Source organism: Schistocerca americana, chromosome 7, assembly GCF_021461395.2.
Source record: "Schistocerca americana isolate TAMUIC-IGC-003095 chromosome 7, iqSchAmer2.1, whole genome shotgun sequence".
In the NCBI taxonomy this organism is placed as follows: Eukaryota; Metazoa; Arthropoda; class Insecta; order Orthoptera; family Acrididae; genus Schistocerca; species Schistocerca americana.
Genome location: NC_060125.1, coordinates 214,236,262 through 214,251,184, shown reverse-complemented (window position 1 = coordinate 214,251,184; position 14,923 = coordinate 214,236,262). Strand labels below are relative to the sequence as shown.

Sequence of the window (14,923 nt, the reverse complement as noted above, 5' to 3'; positions counted from 1 at the left end):
GTCCTCTCAAGTCATGTGATCCTGCGACCTCTAACGGCATTTGGGTTGGCATCTGGTTGCTTTCTGAACATGGCAGCCTTCATATGTCATCTCATAGGAAGCTGGCTGCCCAAGTAACCACACTGTAATGTGAGTTGCTGCCAGAGTAGGAGTAGGCCCTTGACACAGCACTGTGTGTACTATTGAAGGAAGCCCTTTGGACCCCATAATTTGGCATGACACAGATTATATGAGTATTTCACCTGAAAGCTTATGTGTATTACATCACACATGGATAACCCTAGTGCCTCTCTTATTATACAATTAAGGGAGATGTAGTCAGAGTCATCATATAGATTTTGAGATTTTTGAACTCCTACTTTCGTTATTGGGGTTCTTAATGTGAGTACCAAAATGTCAAAATATATGTGAGGACTCTGACTGTGTCCCCCTTAGTTGTATATTACATGATGCTGTACATGTATTCATATGTGATGAAATACACATACATTTTTGAAATGTTACACTCATGTAACCTTGGCCACAGCATATTGTGGGGCCCTAGAGGACTCCCTTGATACTACACATTTATATTGCCATAAGCTGAGAAGCATATACAATATGAAACTTCCTGGCAGATTAAAACTGTGTGCTGGTCCGAGACTCGAACTCGGGACCTTTGCCTTTCTTGGGCAACAGATCTACCAACTCAGCTACACTAGCACGACTCATGCCCTGTCCTCACAGCTTTACCTCTGCTAGTACCATGTCTCCTACCTTCCAAACTTTACAGAAGTTCTTCTGCAAAACTTGCAGAACTAGCACTCCTGAAACAAAGGATATTGCGGAGACATGGCTTAGCCACAACCTGGGGGATGTTTCCAGAATGAGATTTTCGCTCTGCAGTGGAGTGTGCAGTGATATGATACTTCCTGGTAGATTAAAACTGTGTGCTAGGCCGAGACTCGTGCTAGGGTAGCTCAGTTGGTAGAGCACTTGCCCGCGAAAGGCAAAGGTCCCGAGTTGTCAGAAAAGCTCAGCTAGTATATACTAGGATGCTGGAATATCTAGAAAAATGGTTTGACTTCAGTGGATATTCAATATTCAAGCATAGCTCTCAGTTCAGTCTTGAAGAACTCCTTAAAATGGAGAGTGTAATAAAACATGTAGATTATTTTCAACACAAACAGTAGCAGTGATGAACTATTTTCTGAAATATGTGCACTGAATGACATCTTGACATTCATTAAGGACTTACCACACTCAAACATTTCAAACAAATGGGTTACATTTTTAATAGATGCAAAGCACATAATTTGCTGAAAATTGTACAACATACCCCTCGCAGTGCCACTGTCCAATGTGTTTGTAGAGCAGATTTTCAGTGTGATGTTAAATATCTGGAGCAATTAAAGAAACAGACTGAAAGTGGAAATTCTGAAAGTTGAACTATTTGTGAATTCCTGCTATTGTATGAAATGTGCTGAATTTGCCAAATCTGACAATGAGGAAAGAACTTGTTAACACTATGAAGTCAGAAAAGAAGTATAACTTCAAAACATAACTAGCAATGAAACTAGAGGCACACAGAAATGGTTAGATTCCCAGTATTAACACTGAGTATTGTTATAAATAAATGTGTACTTCCTGTTGTGGCAGCTATAACACATTTTATGTAGTATTTTGTGAATAATAATAATAATAGTAGTAATATAATAATTTTGATGATAATAATAATACATATTTGAATTGTCCAGTTTTGGCTCCAGCTAAGTTGGTAACCTCAACCAAAAGCCAAGAGGCATGTGCATATGCATATGCATATAAGTGAGTACCTCTTTGCTCTATATTATCTTTGGATGTGTGACTGTAGCTGTATTATCTTACCATGTTTCACCAGCATAATATGGGGTCCAAGGGGTCTCCCTTGTTACTACACATCTGTTGTGCCAAAAGCAGAGAAGCAAATGCATATGGGTAAGTATATCTTTGCTGTATATTATCTCTGGAATTGTGTGATCTTGGCTGTATTATCTTACCATATCTCCTGTTGAAAGAACACATGTGTTGTCACATCAGCACCCATAACATATGGTAGATGTGCGGGGCAGGTGAGTGGTTATTTTAATTTATGTGTGTGATACATACAGACTCCCACTAAGAAAAGAAAGACTCCAAAATGTAAAACTGTATGTGATGACTCTGCCTATGTGTCAGTTAGATGCATATTATGTAATGGGATACATGTATTCATATAAGATTTAATACATGTAAGTTTTTTCTATATCTACATCAACATGATTACTCCACAACTTTCAATTAAGTGCCTGGAAATGGGTTAATGGAACCATCTTAAAGTTATTACTCTGCTATTCTATTCTCAAACAACACAAGGGAAAAACGAACACTTAAATCTTTCTGTGTGAGCTCTGATTTGCTCTTTTATTATGATAATCATTCTTCACTATGTGGGTGGACGCCAACAAAATATTTTCAAACACTGATGAGAAAGTTGGTGATTGAAATTTCATGTGAAGATCCCACCATAACGAAAAATGACTTTGTTTTAATCGTTGCCATCCCAGTTCACTTATCATATTCTTGAACTTCTTTGATATCTTCAGTCGATCATATCTGATGCAGATCCCAAACTGCACTGTAGTACTCCAGAAAAGGATGTACAAGTGTAATGTAGCCAGCCTCTTTTGTAGAACTGTTGCATTTTGTCAGTGTTCTGCCAATAAACTGTAGTCTTTGGTTCGATTTACACACATTATCTATGTTATCGTCGAACTGAAGTTATTCATAATTGTAATCCCTAAGTACTAAGTTGCATTTACAGCCTATAGATTTATGTGATTCATTGTGTAATCTATGTGTACCGTATTCCTTTTCGTACTCACACGGATGACTTCACTTTTTCATTATTTAGAGTCAGTTGCAATTTTTTGCACCATACAAATATCATGTCTAAATGGTTTGCAAATTTGTTTTGATCATCTGATGACTATATAAGATGATGAATGACAGCTCCATCTGCAGACAATATAAGAGTGCTACTTAGAATGTCTCCTAATTCGTTTGTGTAGATCAGGAACAGCGGAGGGTCTATAACACTTCCTTGGGGAACACTAGATATTAAGTTTCCCTCAATGCCTTTCTATCAATTACTTTGAATTGTGACCTTTCCAACAGGAAATCACGAATCCTGTCACTCAACTGAGATGGAAATCCATGGTCATGCAAGTTCAGTAGAAGTCACTTGTGAGGTATAATCACAAAAACATCATAGAAACCGAAAACTATGTCATCAATTTCACATCGCTGTCAATACCACTCATTACTTTGTGAGAATAAAGAGACAGAGATAGAAAATACTGCTTCAATTGCAAAGTTATTTTATCATCACCCGATCGGTTTTGGGCTCTTATCACTCTCTGTACCAGGCCTATTTTATGCACCCGTCCCTAGAAACCGGGCAATTTTACCAATATTAAAAAAATTACTGCATCAAATCTACTGTTTGGATTGTGGCAAATTTGGTACCATCTTGAAGCTGCACATTTCTACTTTAATTCTGAGTGAAAGAAACTACTTTACAATGCACAGCTTTAAGGTACAGTTATAGAAATCACTTAGATGTTTTAAGAATTTAGAAAAAGTCATACGAATAAGGGAATACAATTGTGATTTATTTTTAACCAAAATTGTGGCACTACATTACATGTTTCTGATAGTATACAGTATTACATATAAATTTCACACAGAATCATATTGTTTTTTAGTGTGGAAAATTTTAAAGCAAGGTTCCAGGCAGAGTGCAACGCCACACTGTTCACATTCGTATCGTGTCTCTTTGCGAGAAGCCTTGCCACTCTGTTTCTTGCTCCTGGAACTGCACACGTGACACACACGAGCAGCATACTTCTTAGTAGTTGCAGGTATGTGCTGCAAAAAATGTCTCTTTGTTAGCCGACCTACAGTTCCTTCATTTCTTGGAATGAATTCAAGTGTGTCGTCTTCAACAAGCTGAACTGCAAGCACTGTTATAAAGTCTGTTATTGTAATTTTCTTCCTGTGCACTGCATTGTACAGCCAAAATGCATTTGATACTCCCATAAGCAGCAAATGGAAATATAATTTTCGCCACCATTTCACAGTTCTGTGCTGGAACGGATTGTACTGCAGGCGTTGGTCTCCAATATCCACTCCAATTTTATTGAGGTTGTAATCAAGTACCTGAAGTGGTTTCAATACTACAGACCCATTTCTCTTAGTATGCGTACCAAATGTTGCTTGATGCCTTGTAGACAATGTATACACATCTCTCTTATCTTTCCACTTCATTGCCAATACATTATCTTTACGCCGAAAAGACATTTCGCCCTTTTTCAGCTTAGCAGATACTAAATCTTTAGGCAATCCTTTCCTGGATTTGTTCACAGTACCAACAGCTCCAGTGCCTTTCTCTGCCAGTTGCTGAAATAGCTCTGGACTGGAATAAAATCGATCTAAATACACAGTGTGGCCTTTGTTCAGCAAGCTGCTGTCAGACAACAATCGCAAAATAACCGCAGACGAAGAATTGTCAACAATATGCTTACCAGCATAAACTTCAAAATTTACAACATAGCCACTACTGGCTTCAGCAACAGCATATACTTTCAGTCCATACTTATGAGGCTTATTTTGCATGTAAACACGGAAACTCACACGACCTCGAAATGGGCAAATTCCTTCATCAATTGTCACTTTTTCTGAGGGACGATATGCCTGGATACATCGCTCCTTCAAATTATTATAATATGGCAAAACTTTGTAAAGTGGATGAAATCCATCTTCGCCTGGTTTTTTCTGATTTGAATTGTCAACAAGATGCAAGCATGACAGTATCTGAGTGAAACGCAAACGGCTCATGACATGGGGACAAAAGTTACAACTAAGAAAAGGATTAGTGCTCCAATGGTCCGCAATTTTGGGCTTTTTCGAAACACACATGTGGAAAATAATACCCAAGAAACGCCTCATCTCACTTATAGTCACTGGCTTCCACGAACTCAAAACTGAATGGGGCTTCAGATTATTTCCTCTTCTTTTCTTCTGTATTGTCTGTGATGCATACAAATTTGTCTGTCTCTTGAGTTCATTTACGTCACTGTCAGTAAGGAACACTTTACTGCAATCCAGTACAGAACTCGACTCATCAATATCCACTAGTATCTGCCTGGGTGTCGTGTTGACAGGCAGAGGTCGGTAGGTGTCAACTGCAGTCCACTCACTGTCTTTCGGATACGGCACAGCTGCTGGATTTGAAGCAACACCTTCAACATCATTCTCGTCTTCATCTGAAGACAAACTGTCATCAATCTCGTCTTCTAAAAAGAATATCACATTATGTGTAACTACATACATCGTTTACACATGTTCAACAGATATGTGCGTACTGCACAATTACGTGGAAAATTCGGAAATACGTACCTTCAAACACACCATTGCATTCAGAATCGTCTGAATCACTCTCTACATTATCCAGAGTGTCGCTATGATTGATCAAATCCGCAATTTCTGCGTCTGATAAACCGCGCCGAAACATGATGACAAACAACTGAATGATATACAGACTGAGAACGCAAAGATAAGTTTTAACATGAATTACAGCGCTGCCGTGACATCTATGGACGCATTTTGTTAATAAACATCTGAAAAACGTATAGCGCTGGCCAAACCCGTAGAAATAACGTTGCAGTGTTTTGAATGAAATTAAATGTAGCGGCCCGTAAATTTTACGGGCTTGGTGATTTTCGCGCGATCCCAGGCCCGTAAATTTTACGGGCTTGGCGCTTAGAGTGTTATAAGCCAATCGTCAAGTATTGTACTGGAAATAACATGAGATGGGACATAATTTTCACATACAGCACAGGCATAAAAATAAAAAATTCATAAAAACGTTTTAAAAACTTAAAAAAAAACACTTCAAAACCGCCGGTCAGGCTAGGTGCTGTGAAACCTTTTTCAATGCGAAAGTGACACCAGACAGTACTAAGGATGATTGCCTGGGTAGGGAAATATACAAATAATACCAGGACACTTACACTTGGTACTGTGGCCCTCAAGCGCCGCAGTGGACATGTACTAAGCGCAGTGTGCTACCTGTGAGCACAGAACAGAGAGTAGCGGATGCTAACAAGGAAGCAAACTAGTGAGCCAGAGTGGCTGCCATCTATTGACAGAGAGAAGAACATGGGACCACTAGCCTGGCTGTTCACAATTTGAATTAGTTTTTTACAGTTAAAATGAAGAAAAAACAAAAAAAAAATAGATAAAAAGTACATGAAATATGTTAAAAGTGTACTATGTGTAGTAAAGGAGCGTATTGAACAGGTCAGTAAAGAAATGTCGTAGAACAGAGTGGAAGCTGCGATATAAAATTATTATATAAACCGTAAAGCGCAATTAAAATTCCTTTTACATGAGTGGCAAACCAGTTTTTATTTTAATGGGGATATATATAAGTGGCAATGTGGAACAATGCGCAACAGTTATCAGTTAAAAAAGGTCATACACAAATGCCTCTCCTATTTACAAGCTCTCATTACTGATGAAAAGGGAACGTAACGGAACTCCCAATTAATAGGTATCAACAACAGCACTACTAGGGCATATTAAAAGTGGGGTCAATTAAAAACCTGCTAACCAACATTTGACAACTAATTGAGGCTTACATGAGATAAGACCTGAGATGAATTTTGCATCATGAAAGACAGGTAAAATTGTAATTAGTGAAACCACAGATATTTCCACAGCACAATAATGCGCCATAGGCATAAGATAAAATGAGAAACATGCAACCTTTTATTAAGAGAGAACAATTTTACAGCTATTAAAATGAAGTGGAAATATGTAATTCAGAATACAGCTTCTTAATTGATATATTAACTAACCCTTTTCCATATTTTTCTGATTTCCAAAACGTATGAAAGATTATTAAAAAATCTAATCAAATTCGGAATTCCTTTTGGATTATTGATAATAAAATCACTAATTTCATTTGTTAACATGTGAGATATTATCACTTTTTCATTGTGATAATTTTTATTTCTTGGTAATTCTTCACCATGGATTATTCTTAATCTATCAATAAAATCTCTGACTTCATTCATACAGACATATTTGATTGGTTATTCTGTAAATTTTTTAATTTATCCTTAACCTATTTTGTCTAATGTATCAAGATTTTTTTCTGAAAAACGAAGACAATATTCTTCTACAGTTACTTTTATCAAGTTATTATATTTACTGCCTTTATTTAATTTAAATTTATTTGGATTATTTTCGTTTTATACTGCATTGGAATGGAGTAAGATACTAGCATAATATTGTAAATCAGTGGTATCAAATTTTTCATCTAAATCATCCATAGTAATATGTTTTTTAGTTACAAGTTTCATTAGTCCTTCTGTACCTTCATATTCTATTCCGCCAAATATTTATTTATCACCACCAAACCAACTGGATATTTACTTATATATTTAAAAGCATCAAGAGGTTTTCATCCAGCAGCTGTATCTTCACTATGATTGATGGATTCTAACAGTCTTCAACTTATTTTTTTAAAATCTTGGTTTGTTAACTTTTGTCTTTCCTTAATTTCTTCTTTGTATTTGTTGAATAAATCTAGTATTTCTGATTCACTTAATATATATGACATTGTGGATATTGCTAAATTCTTTTAAATAATGTTGATGATAATGAACCATCTGTTTCCTTCAATCACTTTTAACACATTACCACTCAATTCTTCGCTTCCTTCTTTAACTTGTTCGATTGCACTGATAAGTGGTTCATCTTTTATTAAAATTTTTTGTATTCCATTCTTAGTTCTTTATCCAATTTTAAATTCTTCTTTTAATTGTTCTTTTACTCTGCTATTTCTTCTATCTTTTTTACCAACATCTGGGTCCTATTTTGTAAACATTCATTAGGGATAAAAACAATAATCAATTATTGTTTTACATACAATTTGTACATTATTGTTTTTGTTCATCATTAATGTTCATGATATTCAACATTTACATTCATTATTTATGTTCAATGTTTATGCTTAATGTTTTTGTTGAATGTTTACAAAATTCTTAATATTTTCTCTGTATTTACCATTATTAATTTTTCTTGTCATATCTATTGTAATAAAAACAAATTCATCATTATTCAAATATTTACTGCACATTTCCTTAATGTCACATTTAAAACCACCTCCAATGAACTCATGGTAAATATGATTTAAATCCTGTTCGAAAATATTTTAAAAATGAAGAGTATCTCTAACTAATAGTTTACATATTTTTGAATACATTTGTGTTAAAAAAACAATCTATTCGTGTGTGTCTACCTCTAGTAAAATGTTCTCTAACTATATCCTGATTTTCAAGAATGAAATTCTTAAACATAACAACTGAATTACCTTCACATTTATCAAATGCAATAATTTCTTCACTCTTTTCAATAAAAGTACTAATTTCTTCATTAATTTTATCTTCAGTTTTTTCATACCTTTTCATAAGATTTTGATATTTCGTTTGATCTAAGCATTTGGTATAAATATCCAAATGGTTCATTTCATTCCAGTTCACACTTCCAGGAGCTAGAATATAATGATCATTCATTAATGTCGTTTTTCTACAACCACTGAGTCCTATTATTGAACTTCAAATAGAAATCGATAAAAGTTTACTGTGTTCATTTTTTGGCTTCTTCTCTGGGATTCTTACTTTATGTTCCCAATGTGTCATTTATTTACACTAATTTTATTAATAATTAATAGAATGAAGTCAAGACTAATTCAGCTCTCGCAATTGTGTTTTCCAGCTAAGTGGTAAATCATATGTTCTTAAAGAAAGATTAACAGTTCCTGTACAAAAAATTTATGAAAATGTTGCGTTAGTTGGTTCTTATACAAATGTTCTAAGACCAAATGTTACACTGAAAAATAATAAATTATACAAAATGAAAAAGCGATATAAATTCCCACCAATCAATATAGTTAGAAAAACTTGGAAAATATTTCGTATATAGATAAAATTTTAAGTGAAATTACTATTGAAAGTGACTTTAAATTATGTATAGATAAAGAATATAGTATTGGACAAACTTTAGGTTTTCATGGAAGATTACTGAACCCAATCAAATAACAGTTGTTAATAATTTACGAAAAATACCATTGAAATTAATAGATATAAATTTTAATGTGGCTGGCGGAATGTTCGTTAAACATGCTGATCATTTTAATTGAAAAACTAATATTATTTATTCATTTAAAGTGGATGCTGAATTTGGAGGAGCAGTAATTTATGAACTAAATTTTGATGTAAATATTCCAATTTTTGATACTATTCAGAATTTAGAATAACTATATACAATGGAAATGACAATGTAATTGACTCAAATGGATCAAATGTAGCGATTATTTTAAAAATGACTAATTATTTTTTCCATTACGAATCAATAAAATTGCAAGTTAACAGTTTTACCCTTTCTTGTGAATGAAAAAAACTGAGATTAATTTAAATATTACAAACAAGAAAACGGAAATTAATATTTATACTGAGATTGATAAATTTCTCCTAACCATTCACTGCTTTATAGAAATTTAGTATCAATGAAACCGATGGAACAGATTACTCAATGTACCATGGAAAACCGAATAAAATAGATTATAATATGGGAAAATCCTTTGACATCATCAGAATTCTTTCTAGACCAGAACATCTGTTTATTTCTTCATTGATTCTTATTCGACTGACATCATCTCTATTGAATGAATTAACTATGGAAGCACACATTACTAATGACACAAAAATAAAAAGTAAGAAAAATGAAGTACTTTTTTCATTAGAAATATTTAGTGGATTTTTAAAGATTTTAAAGAAATAATTTACAAAAGAGATTTAACAATGGGAGTTCAAGTTCTAGAGATTCCAGTCATGGATGATCTGACACTAATCGAGCTGAAGTTGAAGATTTGGCCATACTTCCTAAGAAAGGACATATTGTTGCAGAATGAATGTAATCCTTTCCAGTAGCTAAATATGAACAGGAATATTCACTTGGACTAGAACATAAATGTCTGAAAAACCGGGAAATTTCCATTTCTTTCTCTGAACCACAAATCACTGAAATAGCTAGATTAAATGGTAAAAGTAATTTTGAACTAGATATTATGAATTATCGTTCTGCAGAATTGGTATGGCTTACTTTATTTTCGTTATTTTCCAGACTAATCGAAAAAAAGATCAGTCAACTGATTCTTCTTTATTCGATGAAATTAAATTTCAAGGTATCTATATAGATATTGAAGAAATTACGTTTTCCCTCAATAATTATGGAATTTTGGCCACTGAATAACATCTGAAAAGCTTACAATGCTTTTTGAGATTTTAAAAGAATCACACAATTAAATAACGATGTTACTGTAAGTCCATTAAAATTTATTGAAAATTATCCTGTCTGCGTCATAAATACGAGTAGATGAATGAACTTTTTTACTGCTCGAAAAACAACGATGAAATTATGTATCACTTCTAATGAAAACATACTGAATAATACACATGCATATGTTATTATGTATGTTAAAGAGAATATACCTTATGACTCACAACACAGAATATTAACTGAAAATTTTTAAACTGGATAATTTAGTATTTTCAAAAATTAAATCGTTTATGAAACATTTTAATTTTTGAAAATCTAATTTTTTTATATATAAATGAAAAAAATTAACATGAACAAAAGCATTGAAAATCCATTAGGCGAACTTTATATTATAGTAATGGTTCCATGGATGTGCTTGTCAGTATAATAGAACTGAAAACAAAATAAATCTTACAATATTTGAAAAGCAAAAATGTTGGTAACTAGATATGGTCAATAGGTGTTATTAGTTTTAATGATAAATTTAAAATTACTCTTACAGATCGTCCTAATAAAATCTTAACAGGAAACAAAGATAAACTGGAGAAAATTATGAGATTAAATTTTATATGTCGATGTACAAAACAAATTGAAGATAATCTGGTTTATGTTATTGAATTTTTAATTAATTTTAGAATTTTTTCTATATTTTAAAATGTTAACCAAATAAATTTATTTTATTAATTATTTCATTTAAACTGGGTAGTTTACACTGGATTTGAGACCTTAATTAATTAATAATCGAATTTTACCTGAATAATTTTATTAGGTTTTTGTGTTTTTGAATAACATGAAGTTTTCTTTCCTTGGTATGGATAAATATTGATAATGGGGGATACAGTACATCTAAACTCTTGGTTTTAGATAAGAAAATTCTGAAAGAAAACAATTTATTGACAAACATCCAACATGGATTCAGAAAATAACATTCTTGTGAAACACAACTGTCTCTTAACTACAAACAATCCTATTGGAGAAACATCTGTAACTGAGTATTATAACAGATATTGAAAATACCGTTTCAGCTGTAAAGTTCTTTTATTATCATATGACCAGTTTCAAGCTCATACAAGCCCATCTTCAGGTGTCTTACTGGAAATAGCAAGAGATGGGAGATAATTTTCACATGCACACAGGTATTACTGTGGCCCTGGAACAAGGTTAGAAGAAAAATTATCTAGAGGAGAGAAAGGAATTAATCCACGAGATGAAGCTTGTAAAATACATAAAATTTTTATAGAGATAATAAAGACTTGGAGAAACGACACGAAGCTGACAAAGAACATCAATTAACTGCAAAAGAAGGAATGTATTCTAATGATTCTTTGACTGCAGAAAAAATATTGACAATTGTTGTTAGAGCAATAATGTATGGAATGATGATAAGGGTTGGGGTTTATAATATTCTTTATTAATTTTTAATCTATATAAATGAATAACTTTAGTACTGATTATACTTTATTTCCAAGTGGTGAAATTAAACCAAAACAAATAAGGTTCAATTAAATAATTAAAATTGAATAAAAAAGATAATTTTCAACCGATAGACAAAAAAGAAAGAGAGATAAATAAAAAACTACTGGTAAATTACTAATTACATTAGGTGTTCCCATTGTGAAAAAATTATTAAACATCTAACAAAAAAGCAAGAAACAAAACATGAAGGAGTACTCTTACCATTACTATTGGCTGCTTAACGAAATCTAGCAACTACTGATTCATTAGCTGGTGTTCTGCAGCCATCGCAAAGGCAGCAATATCAAGAAAAAGGCAATAAAGAATTAGGAGAACTAAAAAGCCCCTAATCTAGTAATGGAGAATAAATGAAAAATACTGAAATAATCAAAAAATGTAATAATATTTTATCGAATTTTGTGGTGTATTCAAGATTGAGGAATTAGCTACTAATTCAAAAATTATTGAATGTAGAATAGTTAATTTAGATATAGCCAATGATGTAGGTACTCATTGTATTAGTTACTATAAATCGAAACATATGAAATTCGTTTTTGATTCATTTGGTGCAAATATACTGAAAGAATTAGTAAATTATTTGGGGTAAAATGACTTACATTATAACATTGAGAGAATGCAGTCAATTGTATTTGTTTGCCTTAAAACTATTATTGGCATTAGCTGAAGCCAACTTAGAACTGCATTCAGATAATTGTAAATTTAAAGATATTTTCAATATAATATTTGGACATTTTTGGAAATAAATTGAATCCTAAAGACAGTGGAGAACTAGAGAAAACCAAGTTTTTCAATCACTAAAACCGGAAAGTAATGGAGAATTATATATTCTTAGCAAAATGAGAAAGACATCAGAATCCAAAATAAAAAGTATTCAATCATTTGAATCAAAACATAAAAAGAAATAACTTAAAAATTTGAATATTTTCAGTCAGAAATTGAAAATATGACAAATGTTATTCAATCATCAATAGATCCAAAAACTAAGGAAAGAATGAAACTGTCTTAGCGTCATTAGAAACCAAAAGCAAAGGTATTCAGTCATTTGAACTGAAAGGTAAGGAAGAATTAGATCCAGAATTGAAACAAATAAAACCAGCATTGGAGACATTGGAAACAAAACTGAAAGATATCGAGAGTTTTCAGTCATCAGTAAACTGAAAAATAGAAAATGTGATTAAACATTTCTATAAAGAATTATGTCTCATTTTTAAAGTAAGTCAAAATTATATTAAGGTTAAAGGTAGGAGATTAGTTCAAGTAAGCATTCAATAAATGGTTATGATGTTATTAATAAACTGTATTTAGAAAGAACATTAAAAAATCTCCTTACAAATGCTGAATGCAAGAGTAATTTAACACAATTGAATACTTACATCAATAACAGAAATTTTAATGAAAATTTAATCAACTTAATAAAACCAGTTCACTATTGTGACTTCATAGGTTTTCCTGGTGTAACAAGTCTTGGAAGTCTCTTTGGGTTTGCTGCTAGATCCTAAAATCAACTCGATTCGATATTTCGGCGTCCTAACTGGTCGCCATCTTCAGGAGAATGATGCCTATGATGATGAGTCCCGCTGAGAACTGACACCAGGCTGCAAATTTACATCCTATACAACCCACTGTACCACACACAGTGCATGCGCCGCCCATCACGAATGCTGCCCCCCAAGAGTGGGCAGGTGGCGCCGTCCCTAGTAGTATACTGGCGGCAACGATACATCGAACTCAGGGACGATATTCTTATACTTGGACTGGCTGCACCAAAGAACGTTCTGTTCTGACACGGGATAGAGCAGGATTCCACATCCTGCTAAGAGGAAAACTATTGTCTCTGTTAATTAAATTATCCGCCAATCTAATTTCAATTGCTTCTCTGTAGACACTGTTGCAAAAACTTTAAGTGTTGAGAACTATCAGAGTTTCGTCAAATTCCATACCGTGACCCTCACTTAAGCAGTGATTTGCTATTGCCAATTTTTCCAGCTGTTGTAGCCTCGTATGATGGCGATGCTCCACACACATGTCATGAACTGTGCAAATCGAACAGACAGTGTAAGCCTTCCCACATTGACATGGAACTTTATATACACTGGGTTTCCTAAGCCCCAAATCATCTTTCACAGAGCCGAGTAGTGCCCTAATCTCAGAAGATGGATGGAACACACTCCTAATGTTAAAATTCCTTAAAATTCTTCCTATTAAGCGATATGCCCCCAACATAAAGGATAAAGGCCACCAATCTATGTTCCTCTTCATGCACTTCCAATGATGGTACAAACTTCACAGCCCAACGAATCGGCTTCTCAGAGTATCCATTTTCCTTAAAAACATCCATAAAATGTGCAAGTTCTTGAGTTAAGATGTCCGTGTTGGAAATGGAATATGCTCTGCATACCAAATTCCTAAGGACACCATGGATAATAATTCTTAGAATGCAGATACCAATCTGTCACTTTCATTGAACGCTATGTCCCACAGTGCCATCTGGTTTTTTATAAACCAAAACATCTAAAAATGGAAGCATCCCATCACTTTCAACTTCTATGGTAAATTTAATAAGGGATGAAGACAGTTAAAGTGGTCCAAAAATCTATTCAGAGCATCACGTCCATGTGGCCAGATGAAAAGGTATCATCCACATATCTCCAGAAGCATGTTGTTTGCAAAGCTGAAGTCCTCCATGCCATATCCTCCACAAATAAATTGGCGACTAGAAGTGATTAAGGACTACTCATAGCCACTCCATCATTCTGTTCAAAAATGTTACTGTTAAATAAAAAATACATGGATGTCAGCACATGACACCAAAGCTACACCAACTCTTCATCCAGTTTTTCACTAATAAAACTAAGGGACTCTTCCAGAGGGACTTGTGTAAACAAATTTTCCACATCAAAACTCACTAATAGGTCTGAAGGACTCAGGCTCAAAGATTTCAATCATCAAATAAAATCCACCGAATTGGAGATAAGGTGTTCACACTTCCCAATATGTGGAC

The 14,923-nt window shown here is 33.5% G+C and overlaps 1 protein-coding gene across 1 annotated transcript; it reads right to left on the bottom strand.

Annotated features, from left to right (window-relative positions):
- Positions 1-3,738: 3,738 nt before the first annotated feature.
- LOC124622847 (piggyBac transposable element-derived protein 4-like) lies at positions 3,739-5,391 on the bottom strand. Its single transcript, XM_047148638.1, has one exon. It carries the CDS (start codon positions 5,389-5,391, stop codon positions 3,739-3,741), a length of 1,653 nt encoding a protein of 550 aa, XP_047004594.1.
- Positions 5,392-14,923: the final 9,532 nt, after the last annotated feature.